The following is a 17,133-nucleotide window of genomic DNA, read 5'->3' as shown; positions in this document are numbered from 1 at the left end:
CACCAAATAGAATGTGGAGTTAATAGGAAGGTAGGGTGGTGTGGAGGAGAAGGTCAGGTTTTCTGTACTGAATAATACTGTTTGAGAAGAAATGGTTCAATACTGCACCTGCATTGTTGATGTGAGAGTTATTGGCTCCATGCCTGGGGCTCATGTTGGGTGATCCAGGGTAGCTACCTTGGGACTTAGGACTACGGGCACTGAAACAACGCACTTCACTGTCTGTACCATTCACCATCTCCACAAACTGCCGACACCTATACAAAATTAGTAGAGGAATTGTTGAGCAAAATGTCAGGAATAGGCAATAATAAAATTAAAAATAAAAAACAAAGCAATAACAAGTTCTGTGAAAATATCAAATGAATTTCAGCCACCAGCTGCCCTGATTATAAGTGATCCATTTTGCAATGATTCCATGGAAAAAGGAATTTTTCTTTGCACGGCTAAGCCCATGATGTCAACATAGGACGGAAGCTGTTTGCAGATTCAAAACAGGCTTCAAAACTGGTTGGTAGACACTGTTTATTATTTTCAGGTACAATTGGGTAGTCAAGTTTTTTGTCATTTAATTATATACATGTATATAACATATATAACTATATAATGTATATTGAAATGAGACAATGTTTCTTCGAACCAGGGTGTAAATCACAGTACTACACATAACACATGATAATATATGAAGGTAAGAATCTACAGATGAATCACACATAAATAACACATTAAAGTACATTAATATTAAATATTGTAAGGTACAGACCAGATTAACCAGTGACCCTTCCAATACAATGTGGCAGGGAGTTCAGAAACCCAAAGGCCTGGGGGAGGAAACTGTTTCTCACCCTGACTGTTCTTGTTTTTAGCCATCAGAGTCTCTTGCCTGATGGCAGAAAGTCAAAGAGGATGCTGGATGGATGGGTGGGATCCTTAATGATACGAAGGGCCCTGCGTAAACAGCACTCCTGATAAATGTAGGGAGACCCCTATGATTCTCTCAGCTGTTCTCACAATCCTTTGTAGGGACTTCTGGTCTGCTGCTCGACCAGAATGTGGTTAGTAGCCAGCAGTGAGCAGCCTAACTGCGTTCCTGAAAGGGATGGCTGCAGGCATCTATAAGATGCCTTGGGTCAATGTTGCTTTTGGTCTATGACATGCAGTTGAAGCTTAGTCCCTATCCTGATGCACCACACACATTGAGGCAATACATCAACCAGCGAGCTGTGGATGTCCTGTCAACTTTGCTCTAGATTTGGATACTTCTCCTTCCTCAAATCCCCACTGAATGCATACTGCAAATTTGGTGTGCAATCTTCTTACTTTAACATAAAAAGCAAGTTTGGGTTACGCTCCAGAATTCCTGGATACATTTGTTGCGTTGCTTCTATAGCTTCACCCACTCTTCCTGCTAAAACTAGCTTTTGTATTCCTGAAAGACAGAAGGAAATAGATGCAATTACTAGTGAGTTCCAGCTTCACATGTGCCATTTTTACACAGTGCCTATAAAAAGTATTCCCTTTCTCCCCCCCCTCACCCCCGAAGCTTTCATGTTTTATAGTTTAACAACACTGAATCACAGTGGATTTAATTTGGCATTTTTTGACACTGATCAACAGAAAAAGATCATGTCAAAGTAAAAACAGATCTCTACAAAGTGATCTAAATTAATTACAAATATAAAATACAAAATAATTGATTGCATAAGTATTCACCCCTATAATATGACACACCAAATCACCATTAGTGCAGTCAATTCATTTTAGAAGTCACATAATTATTTAAATGGAGATCACCATGTGCAGTTGAGGTGTTTCAATTGACTGTAGTAAAACTACACCTGTATCTGGAAGGTCCAACTGCTGGTGAGTCAGTATCCTAGCAAAAACTACGCCATGAAGACAAAAGAACACTCTAAGCAACTCTGTGAAAAAGTTATTGAAAAGCATGTCAGGAGATGGATAGAAGAAAATTTCCAAGACACTGACTATCTCTTGGAGTACAGTTAAGTCAATCATCAAGAAATGGAAAGAATATGGCACAGCTGTAAATCTGCCTAGAGCAGGCCTTCCTCAAAAACTAAGTAACCATGCAAGAAAGTGACGGAGGCCACTCAGAGACTTATGACAACCTTGGAGGAGTTACAAGCTTCAGTGGCTGAGATGGGAGAGGCTGAGCCTACAACAATTGCTGCCTGGGTGCTTCACCAGTCACAGCTTTATGTCAGAGGGTTGGAAAGAGAAAGCCCCTGTTGAAAAAAACTCAAATGAAATCTCAGCTAGAGTTTGCCAGAAGGCATGTGGGAGACTCTGAAGTCTGCTGGAGGAAAATACTCTGGTCTGATGAAACCAAAATTGAGTTTTTTGCCCATCAGACTAAATGCCGAACACTGCACATCATCAAAAACACACCATCCTACTGTGAAGCATGGTGGTGGCTACATCATGCTGTGGTGATGCTTCACTGCAACAGGCCATGGAAGGCTTGTGAGTGTAGAGGATAAAATGAATACAGCAAAATACAGGGAATCCTGGAAGAAAACCTGATGCAGTCTGTAAGAGAACTGAGACTTGGGAGATTTGTTTTTCAGCAAGACAATGACCCCAAGCATAAATCCAACACAGGAATGGCTTAAAAACAACGATGTCCTAGAGTGGCCAAGTCAGAGTCCAGGCCTCAATTCAATTGAGAATTTGTGGCTGGACTTGAAAAGGGCTGTTCAATGCAATCTGACAGATTGAGCAGTTCTGTAAAAAAGAATGGGGAAGAATTGCACTATCCAGATTTGCAAAGCTGATAGAGACCTAAGGTGGTGAGTAATTACACAATCAATTATTTTGTGTATAATAATTATAATAAATTTAGACCAATTTGTAGAAATATGTTTTCACTTTGACACAAAAGAGTCTTTTTCTGTTGATCAGTATTAAAACAAAAGCCAAATTAAATCCACTGTGATTCAATGTTGTAAAACAATAAAACATGAAAACTTCCAGGGAGGGGGGAGGGTGAATACTTTTTATAGGCACTGTATATTAAAAAATTAAAATGTTAGAACATTCATGGCTCTGTTGAACTTCAAAAGAAACATCATCAATAATAGAAACCGCTAACTGAAATGGCTCCAGTTTAATTGTAACTGGAAGTCTAGATCAACATGGCTCTGTCCAAATCCCATTATCCCAATGCTGACTGATTGACTCCAACAACTTTCACTAATCTTATTGAAATATCATGACAGGAATGTGTTTCCTAAAACAACTGATTACTTTGGGAGAGATGCAGAAGAAAGGAAATTAAAGATTAGTTAGTCTGAGGTGAGCGGTTGGGAATGTTGAAATCAATTGTTAAGGATGTGGTTTCGGGGCACATGGAGGCACATGATAAAATAGGCTGTAGTCATCATAGTTTTCTCAAGGGAAAATCTCATCTGACTGATCTGTTGGAATTATTGGAAGAAATAATGAGCAGGATAGACAGAGAAGAATCAGTTGATGTTGCTACTTGGATTTTCAGAAGGCCTTTGACAAGGTGCCACACTACAAGCGCATAGTATTACAGGACAGATTCTAGCATAGATATAGCAATGGCTGATTGATTGGAGGCACAGAATGGGAATAAAGGGAGCCTTTTTTGGTTGGCTGCTGGTGACTAGTGGTGTTCCACAGGGGTCTGTAATGGGACCGTCTATTTTTACATTACATGTCAATGATTTCGATGATGGAACTGATAGCTTTACTTCAACATTTGCAGATGATATGAAGATTGGTGGAGGGGCAGGTAGTTTTGATGAAGTTGAGAGGCTACAGAAAGACTTACAGATTAAGGGAATGGGCAAAGAAGTGGCAGGTGGAATACACTGTCAGGAAGTGTATGGACATGCACTTTGGTAGTAGAAGTGAAAGGGTTGACTATTTTCTAAAATGGAGATAAAATACAAAACACTGAGGTGCAGAGGTACATGGGAGTCCTTGTGCAGGATTCCCTCAAGGTTAATTTACAGGTTGAGTCTGTGGCAAGGAAGGCAAATGTGATGTTAGTATTCATTTCAAGAGCACTAGAATATAAAAGGAAGGATGTAATTGTTGAGACTTTATAAAGCACTTGTGAGGCTTATCTTGGAGTACCGTGAGCAGTTTTGAGTCCCCTTATCTTAGAAAGGATGTGCTGAAACTAGAGAGAGTTCAAAGGAGGATCATGAAAATGAATCTGTATTCACTTGAATTCAGAAGAATGAGGGGTGACCTGATTGAAACATATCGAACTGTGAAAGGCCTTGATAGACTGGATGTGGAGGGGATATTTCTGATGGTGGGAGAGTCTCAGAGGACACAGCCTCAGAATAGAGGAAATCTATGGAATCCTTTGTCACAGTCTTTATGTATATTTAAGGCAGAAGTTGATAGATTCTTGATTGGTCAGGACATGAAGGGATTTGAGGAGAAGGAAGGAGATTAGGGCTAAGAGGGAAAACAGGATCAGCCATGAGGAAATGGTGGAGCAGTCTCAATGGGCCAAATGACCTAATTCTGCTCCTATATCTTACGGTTTTTTGAGGTGTGCTTATCAGCTAATTAATGCCATGGTATTTTCTAGGCATGTCTAATCCACCAGGAAGTACACCTCACCTTAAAGACAACAGTTCTAACAGAATTCAGATTCAGTATTCCTCTTGAGTACCAAATGTGGATCATGTGCTCAAGTTTTACAACAACCTTTCAAAACATAACCCTTCTCCTCACAGATGAGAATTTGACAACTGAGCCAGGCTGACACAGGCTGTAAAGTTTCTGCTTTTTGGTAAAAAGATGTGCTTTCTATTTTAGTTTCTGTTTACAGTATTATAGAAATAAAAACAAAACTGTTTCAGTGCCCACGAGGGGTAGATATTCTCTAGCAAGTCATTGATAATCAAACACAGAACTATTTTATATCTTCAAAGCCACATAGGTACATACCAAAATATTAAACTGTTGGTACTATGATGAATTAATAAGCCATAGCCCAGCAAAGAAAACATTATAGGTGGCTGAACTGATTATTTTGAGAAAGTTTTCTCTTTGAAATATTGAAAAGATTATTAGACAGTTGTGGATTATCAGCTCAGCTTCAATGTTTAATCCTTCCTGCCACAACTTTATTCTGGTGTGAATATTTAAAATATCTGTCAAATTAGTAGTTTCTGACACTGGACTTCACCGTATTTCACCACGAGGTTTCAGCCTTACATGCGTACACTGTATTTTTTATGCTTTCTTCATTCAGATATATGAAAATCAAGAAAACATTGTAATTATAATCATTAATAGTGAAATGAAAGAGGTGGGTGGAATTATATCTGCTAAGTTACATTTGTAAAAGATAAATCAACAGATTACTGGATTTTAAGATCACTGGGGTTAGTACAGTCAAGGAGCTCTGAAGTAGAATATCAACCATGATCATACTGAATAACGAGAAACTATGAGGGACCAAAGGGCTTATTCAATTCAAGACATTCAAAGGAAAAGAGATATGACTGGGGTTTCACACACAAGACATAATTTGATTAAAATGTTTCTATTTGTTAATGGTATGTAAACACCAATGCCTTTGATAGCACTTAATGTCCATCCAGAAATGCCTACAGAACTTCCTTTTTGAGAAAAGTTATCATTCAAATCACTCTGGTGAACCTGGAGTTACATACAGGCCAAATAAAAAAGATCTCCTACCTTGAATGACATTAGTGACTAGATGAATTTTTATGACAATTTGGCAGTTTCATACACTCTACTACTGGTACTATCTTTTTTTCTTCCAGGCTTATTTAATTACTGAAATTAATGTCTCCAGATAAAGCATCCAACCTCTGGAACGATATGTAATGACCAAATTTCTTTTCTTTCCACTTTCTCAATTTTTTTTCCGATTATCATGAATACATTCACATTACATGGGTTACAAGGACTGTGTGGAGGCTATCAATGCATCAGCCAAACAAAGTCAAGCACAGGCATTCTCTGTTAAGGGAATTCACCCTAAAATCCCAGTTTTGCGGATGCTGGATCAGCTCCTACCGCCACCCAAGGACCCACCAATAGGAAACTCCTTTGGAGAACATCATATGCAACTCAAGTGATCTCACTGCTACTAGTACCGCCTCTACATGGGTGCCAATAGTACATTACTGTGGAGATCAACTGGGCATCTGTTGCACCTGGTACAATATGTTTTCAGCTTGCAGGCTAGGGGTAAACTAGCAATGCAAAGCTAAAGCCTGCTATTGACTACCAGATCATTTAGTTGATCTAAAATGCTTGTTAACATATAAAAATATGCATCAGCAGACTGTCCTATTAATAGGGATACCACAGAAATTATTTTCTGCCTCTTTCCTCGAAGAGCAGAGATTAAATGAAGTACTCCTCGGCTAACATTAGGAACCCATTTGATTTGAATGATGGGAGCGTTATACTGGGTATTGTGAGTAACTGAGACAACATATTTAAAATAGAAGTTTCAAATCATTACACAAAGATATTGTTGGCAGCCTTACGCTGTCTGTTTTTGATTGAGTTCTGCTCCTCTTGAATGGTCTGCCCTGCTGCTCTGGCAAAGGCAGTTGCTGTCGCACAGTACCCATGATGCACCAGGTAGGATGACACCAAGCTGCAAAACAAATTCTCACATAATGAGCTAGTTTAAATGTGGTACAAAGCAATTGGCTAACCCTCCATTTATGATAAACAAGGAGTATAATTCTTACTTTTGCAGCATTGTCTGCCATTCCCCTAATCTGTCTCCTATGGGGAATCGCTCAATTGTACCATGAATCTTTGCCCTCCACTCCCGCATGTAATCTTCAATGTCGAAGACAAAAGGCTGTTGTCCGAAGTTAGCATCTACTATTTCACCAGGTGTTTGAAGTCCTACTGTTGGGTACAGATTAGGCTAAAAGACAGAAGTAGTAAAAACAAAACAGCAAAAATGATAATTCAACAATGCAGTTGGTGACTATTAAATGCATTCTGTGGTCAGAGATATACAAATGGTGCCATTCAACTTTAGAGGAAGTGAATTGTTCATCCCAGCTAATTTCGCTTTTCATTAACCTCACTTTGTCGTAATGTAACTGCTATCTTTTTATTTTCCCTCTCCACACTTTTTCCTTTATTGACTTTGCCAACTAAGTCAAGCTAATCTGTCTGTTCAAATTAAGATCACAATACTGTATGCAGCACTTGTACATATCAGGCAAGCAGTCTGCTCATCATCGCCAACACTCTTGCCTTTTCTCAAATGTAGTTTGAATATTAACATTTGCTGCCTCTCTCTGCAATTTCCATTTATGACTGATGTTGGAACATTGTGAAGATTCAGTTCAGTTCATGTATCTTCTTCTCATCTCATTGCATATCCTGCTGTATTTATTCTTATGGATAACCAATTAATAGACCGCATTAAGTTGTTTGTCACAGGTCAACTTTTGAGGCCCAGAACTAAGTTTGACTGAAATTTCCTTTATTCTCATATTTGCCCCTTTTGAAGACAAATCGGCTCGACTACCCAGTGTTGGCAGAAAATAATTTAAAGAAATAAAGCAAAACAGAACTCACTTGAGTGATTACTTCACTGCTGATATATAATAGGCATTGGGAAAATGAAGGCTAAGTAATTAATTAGCCAGGCATAAAACAAGCAGATGCATGCTTCTGGTGATAAAGCAAAAGTAGTTTTGGTTGGCTGCAGGTTCCATAATTACATAATGGCAAGTCATTATGTTTCTCAGTGTTTAGAAACTGTATTAACACACGGACATTATATATCTCAAACAGCAACATAGTTGCAATTAAATAAAATGGTTATAACCATTTGATAATTTTGAGAATTCTCAAACCTTGAGCCCAAGTCAGTTGCACTAAAGAATGAGTCTAACACTGAAGAATCTAATTCCGTATGGCAAGCACAGATTTCCAAATGTGTTTTCTGCAAGCACTCAAATGTTGTCAGCTCCACAGTAACTTAGGTTGTAAATGCAATTTCTTATGTGATGCAATGTCGTATTGGCAAGGAGCTCGTACATTGAATGCATCGCTCCACTGACCCTGATTATGATACAATTAGTCTCTATATTTGTTAAGAATGTTGAGGTGGAACTAAAGGAATTTCAAACAGGGCTTTAGCTCATGATTTCCAATGAACTTTGCTAAAAAGTAAACTACTAAAATGTTGATTAAGGACAGTACTGTCTCAGCTATAACACTTGTATTAGATCCAACTACTCCAGTATTAGTTGCAGTTTCAAAGCTATGTTACAGGATGTAAATACTTTGAGAACAGTGAATTTTAAAATAATTAGCCTAGATCTGTGTACAATTCACTAAATCATGGAATACTGGATAACCTTGGCATGATAGTGCAATGCCATACATTATATAAACAAGGGAATGTGATGATTAAAGTTACCAATTAAGGACATAGAAACCCATATTAATCTTTAAATGACACTTCAATTTTACAATAAAGAAACATTACCACAGCAAATAATAATAAAATGAAAGCCCATTATGAAATTATAACAGTTGCCTCAACCAAATGTTTACCAGCAAGATATTTCTCTCTTCATGCTTATTGCAATATCACTATGGCACAGGTAAAAAAGCTAAAATTAAAAGTACATTAAGTACTGTTTTTATTTCCAAGCAGTAAGGAATTGCACCTTGTGGCTAAAGCAGCATAACCTAAATCACTGTGTTATATTTGGATTTTAAGACTAAAAGAAACAATCAGTTCCTTCTATAACAATTGGCTTTGACTTTTAGAGGAATTTATTTTGATAAAAACTTTCAAGAACATATTGAAAGCCACAAAACAAAACTGGAAATACTTACAGGAAGGTCTGTGAATGCTATTCCTGCAAAAAAAATTAAAAGACAAAATATATTAGTAATTATTCAACAAATGCAATATCATGACTAAAACAAAAATCAGGGTGATAAGATTTTTGAGTTTAGAAAGCCCTTTTCAGTTTGAACAAACCAAGTTGTTCTTGGCACTTTAGTGTGTATGAATTGCCAGGGTACAAACTCTGCCAGGGCTATTCATCAATGTCAATTGCACACAATCCTTGTTTGATATCATTCATGTAAAATTCTACTATGCTTATGAGACCTATGAAAGATTGAAACTGATTTTAATCAAAAAGTTCAGGCCTGCTTCCAGCATTAGTTAAAAATGAACCACCCATCTTGATGAATACAAGATCTAATCTTTCTCCCTGTAGGTACCCATTTTTTTAATAAACTATTCTTACCTATTCAGCCTCCAACTCCCTTCCTCCCCCCCTCACTGTCAATCTCAGTACTGTTCAGAATACTTACCTACCTCCTCCATCCATTTATTCACCTAACCAAGACACTTTTGTCCTGATCTAACCCACATCATCTGCTTGCTTTGGCCCTCCTTATCTCCTCCTGATCATTCCATTAATGCTGCACCAACATATTTTGCTGAAAGATTAGAAGCCACCAAAGGAAAGTATACATGTTGCAGTTAGGTTGCAATAAAACATTAGGGAGTAAGCCAATCCCGTAAGACACAATGGGCCAGTTTTGGCTTGTGGGTTGCAGATGGTCTAGTTTCTGCATTGCAGAACCTACTACTATTGTTTTTGAGAACTCTGTCACAAGATGGCACTCTTGATCAATACTCAACAGATCTTACAACAAAATCCAATCTCGACAACTGTCAGAGGCCTTTTCAAGAGGTAGGGAGGGAGGACTGGTCTCTACATTTAATAATATGTGCACTTCAACAAACTCTAACTCTATTTGTGCTAATTGTCAAACATTTCTTAGGAGCTTATCCTAAAGATATTAAGGTAATGTTACTCAAACAAAACCATACACCAAAGGAAAGTTCACCCTCCCACTTGTATGCAAGTCAATCCTAACACGGTAGACAGGATACAGCAATATCATGAATAACACTCTTAACTTCCTGAATGACAAATATGTAAGTCTATAATCTGAATGTGCAAAGACATCTCATGTTGCTGTTACTCTGGAGTGGCCACCAAATCAATGGCATCGAGGGAGGTACTAAGCTTCCCTTTGCAAGAGCACTGCCTTCTTTTCAGTCTGCCAACAGGATTCATAACAAAACAGGTTAGAAGATAATGTATGTACTTTTATTCTATATTTGCACTATCTGATAGTAATATTCTGTCCCTTACAGTTTGGAAATAATTACAAAAACAATGATTCATGACAAATCAATATTTCACTAGATTACTCTTACATCTTCACATATTCCACAATATGATGCATACAAGATGGTCCAAGGCACAACAGAAAATGATCAAAGAACTCAACAGATCAAACAGTATCTACAAAAGCATAGTTAATGCCTTGGGTCAAAGAATTTCCCAAGAGTCAGTGAATTGAAAACATAACTTTATACCCCTTTCCACAGATGTAATTGACCTGCTCTGTGCTTCAAGCATTTGCTGTATCTGAGTTTTTAAAATGTTATTTGAAGATGATCATTTGGCTCATCATGCCAGAGCCTAAGGTGCAGAGTCCAGATAGATACTGTTACGTACTCGAGACACATGACAGTGGTACCCTTGTCACGTGACTGGGGTTGAAGCTATACTGGACTTGAGGCAATGGTCTTGTGGTGGTGGAGTGACGTCATTTTCCCACCAGTAGAGGTCATGTGACAGGTTTTTTTTACAGGGTATAAAAGGAGGACGCCTCCCTGTGAGGAGGGGCAGTTCGTGGCTGGATTTGCCATGTTGACTTCATGCCACTGCGTGATTTAATGTTATGACGCAGTTTAGTTGAAAGATGAAGTTTTATCTAATGCCTAAAGTTTAAAAGGTCATTGCCAGCAGTTTCTTTACAATACTGCTAGTGGAGAATCAGTGGAGAGTGAAGATCGGAGTTCGGGAGTTAAAGATTGAGGAGAATCGATTTCAACGGTGAAACCGGTTCGACCTTATTTGATCCTTATTCGGAAGGAATTCATTGACTGTTCTCGTGTTAATCCCTGCAAAACAGCAGAAAGGATTGAGGACAGTGCTGTAAAGGAAAGGTCAGTGCCTTTAAGCTGTTTTGTTTTGCAAATACTTCATGGGAAAAAGTTCGATTTGGGAATCGAAGCAACACGATGTGAAAGAAAATTTAAATCGTCTTAAAAAGTCTCTCCCTTAAATGGACTGTGAGCATTTTGAACTTTTGCAATACTACTTTAAAGAACTGTTTAAGCTGCCGCACAGCAGCTGATTTCCGGTTACGTTAGTGATTTGTTTACTTTTGGGGGGTTTGTTTTCAGTGTTTAATAAACATGTTATTTGTTATAAAAACCCTTGCCTAACTCATATATTTATTGTTGCCTGAATCCGTAACAATACCTACATTCAATGGGAGCCTAATCATTAATTCAAAGTGACACAGCATAACTTGTACAGACCAATTATAAAACTAAGGATTCCACATACTTCTTTAGCAGGCTTTTCATAAAGACTGGCAAATTTCAAATGCACATGGCTAGAAAATTTTAAAATGTATTAGGAGTGTAGAGGAAAAAGGATTATTTTCATTGTCTCCTCATTTTATTATGCTTTCTATCACCCCATTATACTAAAATATTGATAGAGATATACAGTATATATCTGTGTTTTTTTTTGGGAAGGTAACTGTATAAACTGGTGAAGATTAAAGCAAAATACAGTTGCAAGAAAAAGTTTGTGAATGCTTTGCAATTACCAGATTTTCTGCACTAATTACTCATAAAATGTGGTCTGATCTTCTTCTAATTCACAATCATAGTCGGCAAACATAATCTGCCTAAACTAATAACACACCATCAACACTGAATATATCATTTAAACAATCACAGTCTAGGTTCAAAAAAACTAAGTGAACCTCTGGATTCATGCCTTCTACAAAAGCTATTTGGAGTCAGGCATTCCAATCAATGAGATGAGATTGGAGGTGTGGGTTGTAAAGGTGCCCTGCCCTATAAAATAGACACACAAAGTCAGGTTACTGATACAGCCTGCTTTTCTCAAGAAGAATATATTTACATGCACCACACCTCAATCAAACCAACTTTCAGAGGACCTTAGAAGAATTGTAGAGTTGCATGAAACTAGAAAGAGAAATTGTCTACAAATGGAGGAATTTCAGTATTGTTGTCACTTTCCCTATGAGTGGGTGTCCTGCAAAGATCACACCAAGAGCACAATGTGCAATGCTGAAGGAAGTGAAAAAGATCCCAAGAATGACAGCAGAAGACCTGTAGGAATCTCCAGAACTTGCTAAAGGTCTCTGATCAAATGCTCACTATAAGAAAAAACACTAAACAAGAACAGAGTTCATGAAACCACTACTCTCCAAAAATAAAACATAGCTGCACACCTCAAGTTTGCACAGGACCACCTGGATGTTCCACAATGCTTCCGGGACAATGAGACAAAAGTTGATCTTCTTAGCAGAAATGCACACTGCTATTTTTGGAGGAAAAAGGGCACCGCACAACACCACCAAAACCTCATCCCAATTGTGAAGCATGGTGGAAGGAGCATCATGGTTTGGGGCTGCTTTGCTGCCTCGGGGCCTGGACAGCTTGCAATTGTTAAGGGAACAAAGAATTCAAAAGTGTATCAAGACACTTTACAGGAGAATTCAGGGTAGTGGTCCGTCACTTGAAGGTTAATAAAAGTTGGATGATGAAACAAAACCATGATCTGAAACACAAGTAAATCAACAACAGAATGGTTTAAAAAGAAGAAAATTTGTGTTTTGGATTGGCCAAGTCAGAATCCAGACCTTAGGTGTGGCATGACTTGAAGAGGACTGTTCATGCAACATATCCCAGAAATATTGATGAACTGAAATTGTTTTGTATGGAGGAATGGTCTAAAATTCCTCCCTGCTGTTGTGCAAGTCTGATCAGCAGCTACAGGATACGTTTAGTGGAGGTTACAGCTGCTATAGGAGGTGCTACCAGTTATTAAATAAAAAGGTTGACACACAAGAGTGAACTGTGAATAATTAAACAATGGGATCAATAAAGGCATGAAAAATAAAATTGTTTGTGTGTTATTAGTTTAGGTAGATTGTGTTTGTCTATTATTGTGACTTAGATGAAGATCAGACCACATTTTATGAGTAATTAATGCAGAAAACCAGGTAATTGCAAAGGGTTCACAAACTTTTTCTTGCAACTGTACCTCTTTGGAACTTAAACTGCTGTAAAACACAACACCAAGTTCTGCCTATCTTCACACATAGAGATTAAAAGGTCATATGGCACTAATCTTAAGAGCAGCTTGTTCTCTAGTAGCCAGTCAATATTCCTCACGCTGCTATTGCCATCAAAATTAGTAATGTCTTTTCATTTTATTTACAATTTGTGTAAGCTAATACTTTGTGTAAACTGTTATATTTGTTTATATGATGGTAACTGTACTTAATGTTTTGAAATATACAATAAGACACCATATAAAATCTTTCACTTTTTTACATATGTGAGTTTGACATGATAAACACAGGCAAAAAAAAACATTAAATGCTTTTCTTGCAATGGGGCATTCAGGTGTTTATTCAATCATCCTTAAAGTTCTAAAATCAGTTAAATACACTCAAAAATAACTAAACGTAACATATGATTCAACATTGACTCCTTAATTTAGATATAATTGAGCACTATTCAGTTGTCATCTGTCTGCATTGTTGCTAAAAGGTATATCAGACAACTTCAAGATAGTAAAAGTGATCTAAATCAGCTTTCTGTCATGAGGGGACAGATAACCAAGCAACCATAAAAATCAATTTAGGTAAACAGATGATCATAACCAGAGTAGCTGAGATCATGAGAAATGTGCCCTGTTACTGAAGATTCTGCAAACGATGTATGCACCAAAGTGGCTGGGTAAACAACTTACTCCCGCAGCCAATACCAGCAGTCATTCAGTTGCTATGAAAAACTCTGTTGTATAAGATCAGCTATTCATTCCTTAAATAGTTGTTGTACTTTAATTATGTCTGTAAACGCCCTTGTGATATCTTAGAAATCCTTCCCAGAAAGATCACTCAACTGCAACCCATTTAAGTGACCTACTGAATTGAAATACGGAAGGTCAACCACAGCAGAGTTGTGAAGGATCACTGGTTTATTGCATGCAACAACATGGACTTGCTAGGTTAACATGCTGTAGCACTGATTATTAAGTATTCTTAATACTTGTCTATTTAGTATATTTTTTCAAGTTCACAAATATTCAAAAATAGAATGGAATACAAGCACGTTCTAACCAAGATTCTGTGTCCTTTATCATTTTATCTCCTATGTATTTTCAAGGCTAATTTGTTCATGTAGATTATGGGCTCATCATTGTAAACAGCTCTCTATCTAACTTTCCTTCTGAATGCAATAATTATCTTATTAACTTGTATTCTTGACCCCTTTTAATGCTAGTTGTCTCTCTTTTCACAACAGTACTAGAAGAGCAGAAACTTTCTTCAATGAAATATTTGGACACCAGAAGTCACGATCTTGGTTCCTGGCATAAGCTCATGACCTAGTCAGTGATTTTTTTTTCTAGTAACTATCTGCCACTGTGCCAAATCATTTGCAGTCTTACTGTCTGGTTGGTTCAAGCTAAGCTTGTAACTGCGACCCCCCCTCCCACCCCGACTCTCTCCTTTATCTGGGTATTACCGAAACCTATTACAATAGGATCCCTCCTCAGTTATTGGGTATGTCCCAAGTTATGGTGTTTCCTTTCTAACTTTCTGCATATTTCCAGGCTTTATTCTTTTTTAACTTTAAGAACTCATTTCTCTTAACATGGTCAATGTAGTATTATTGCTAGGTAGCAGGTAAAATTTAGTGCAGATGATAATAAATGAACATGGGCAGGACAACAAATACACCATTCATGTTCTCTGAGTGCTAGAACAGCTCATGAGCTTGTGGAGACACGGTATGTTCAGTCGCCGAACAACGAAAAAGCAACTTGTCAGCAGAAATTGTAATCAAGTTCGAGGATCTTCTCGTCATATTGAAGTATGAACATTGTGTCCCTTTCTGGTTGCTGAGGTGCAGATAAGACAATGAAGTATTACAAGGAAGTGGCACGCACACCAAAAAGATAGGAGAAATTTGCAGATTTCTAGTTTGGAAAGGATGTGACTGAAGGGATCTTACTGACATTCACAAGGAAGTTAAAAGTATGTAAAACTAAATGAAATTATACTTTAAATTAATTTGACTCTAATTCTAATTAATAAAAAGAAAAGTTAAAGCCACCAGGAGTTTTTGCTGAGAAAATTTTTATTTACATAGTTCACTTGTGTTCTTACTCTTAATTTTATACGAAGGGTAAAACAAAAATCAACTCAAGACAACATTGCAAAGATACTTTAAAATGGTTCCAGCTTTACTCAAAGTGTGTTAAAGCAGCAACAATCCTGCAGTAATGAGGAGACCATTCAATACGCTTTGTTTTAAAATATCTATACGTTGTCCATATTTCACGAGAAGTCCAGTGCTTCTAATGAAGCTGTCATGTACTACTGGATTTGACAGTTGGTTCCGTCTCCTGCTCGTATTCAATTTGTACAACTGGTTGCTTCTTTAGGATAGAACCTTGTGCTGAGTGGCTTGCCCCTTAATTTATAGGTTTCTACCTCCCTTTCCTGCTCAATCGGAATGCTCCAATCTCTCCTTATCTTCACTGAGTTCTAGTTTATCCATGGCCTGAATATCACACAGGACACTCTTGATATTCCTTTCCATGGATGTTGCCTGACCTGCTGTGTTCCTCCTACATTTTAAGTGTGTTGCTCTGGATTTCCAGCATCTGCAGAATCTCTTATGTTTAGGGTAGAATTGTCCCTGAGGCTGGCTGGATGGGATTCCCAGGTTACTACTTGAAATGAGGGAAAGGTTTGCTGGATTTTTACTTGAATGCGCGTAGTGTCAGAAATAAGACAGATGAGCTTGAAGCTCAGATGAAAATGGGGAACTACGATATTGTTGGGATAACGGAGACATGGCTGCAAGGGGATCAGGCCTGGGAATTGAGTGTACCAGGGTATACGTGCTATCGTAGAGACAGAAATATGGGAGGAGGGGGTGGGGTGGCCCTGTTGGTGAGGAATGAGATTCAGTCCTTAGCAAGAGGTGACTTGGGAACAGGGGAAGTAGAGTCTGTGTGGATTGAGCTGAGGAACAGTAAGGGTAAAAAGACCCTAATGGGTGTTGTGTACAGGCCCCCAAACAGTAGCGTGGATATTGGGTACAAGTTGATTAGGGAGTTAACATTGGCATGTGCTAAAGGCAATGCAGTCATTATCGGAGATTTCAACATGCAGGTGAACTGGGAGAATCAGGTAGGTGCTGGACCCCAGGATAGGGAGTTTGTGGAGTGTCTAAGGGATGTATTTTTGGAACAGCTTGTGTTTGAGCCAACCAGGAACGAGGCTACTTTGGACTTGGTGATGTGTAATGAACAGGAATTGATAAGTGATCTTGAAGTAAAGGAGCCATTAGGAAGTAGTGATCATAACATGATAAGTTTTTATCTACAATTTGAGAGGGATAGGGGCAGATCAGAGGTGTCAGTGTTGCAATTAAATAAAGGAGACTACGGAGCCATGAGGGAAGAGCTGGCCAAAGTTAAATGGGCGGATGCCCTGGCAGGAAAGACAGTGGATCAGCAGTGGCAGATATTCTTGGGCATAATACAAAAGATGCAAATGCAGTTCATTCCAATGAGAAGGAAGGATTCAAAGAGTGGGAAGGGGCCACAGTGGTTGACAAAGGAAGTCAGAGATTGTATAGCATTAAAGAAAAAGAAGTATGACAGGGCTAAGATGAGTGGGAATACAGATGATTGGGAAAGTTTTAAGGAACAGCAGATCTTAACTAAAAAAGCAATACGGAGAGAAAAAATCAGGTATGAGCTCAGTCTAGCCAGGAATATAAAAGGGGATAGCAAAAGCTTTTTTAGCTATGTGAAGAGAAAGAAGATAGTTAAGAACAATGTTGGCCCCTTGAAGAATGAATTGGGAGAAATTGTTATGGGAAACAGGGAAATGGCAACAGAATTTAATGCATACTTTAGATCTGTCTTCACC

The 17,133-nt window shown here is 38.1% G+C and overlaps 1 protein-coding gene across 2 annotated transcripts in view; it reads right to left on the bottom strand.

Moving 5' to 3' along the window:
* Positions 1 to 17,133, bottom strand: part of ranbp10 (RAN binding protein 10) — a 141,782-nt gene that overhangs the window by 11,431 nt on the left and 113,218 nt on the right. The window contains exons 5-9 of one of the 2 annotated variants that reach the window (XM_059992756.1): positions 8,872 to 8,894; positions 6,747 to 6,931; positions 6,537 to 6,676; positions 1,321 to 1,429; positions 109 to 257 (exon numbers count right to left, since the gene is read on the bottom strand). In XM_059992756.1, the coding sequence (XP_059848739.1) occupies positions 109 to 257; positions 1,321 to 1,429; positions 6,537 to 6,676; positions 6,747 to 6,931; positions 8,872 to 8,894 (606 nt within the window). The remainder of the gene's footprint in view (positions 1 to 108; positions 258 to 1,320; positions 1,430 to 6,536; positions 6,677 to 6,746; positions 6,932 to 8,871; positions 8,895 to 17,133) is intronic. The other variant, XM_059992757.1, reaches the window with a different exon arrangement.

The sequence above is a fragment of the Hypanus sabinus genome, chromosome 17 (genome assembly GCF_030144855.1).
Source record: "Hypanus sabinus isolate sHypSab1 chromosome 17, sHypSab1.hap1, whole genome shotgun sequence".
NCBI lineage: Eukaryota > Metazoa > Chordata > Chondrichthyes > Myliobatiformes > Dasyatidae > Hypanus > Hypanus sabinus.
This window is presented reverse-complemented; position numbering and strand designations above follow the sequence as displayed.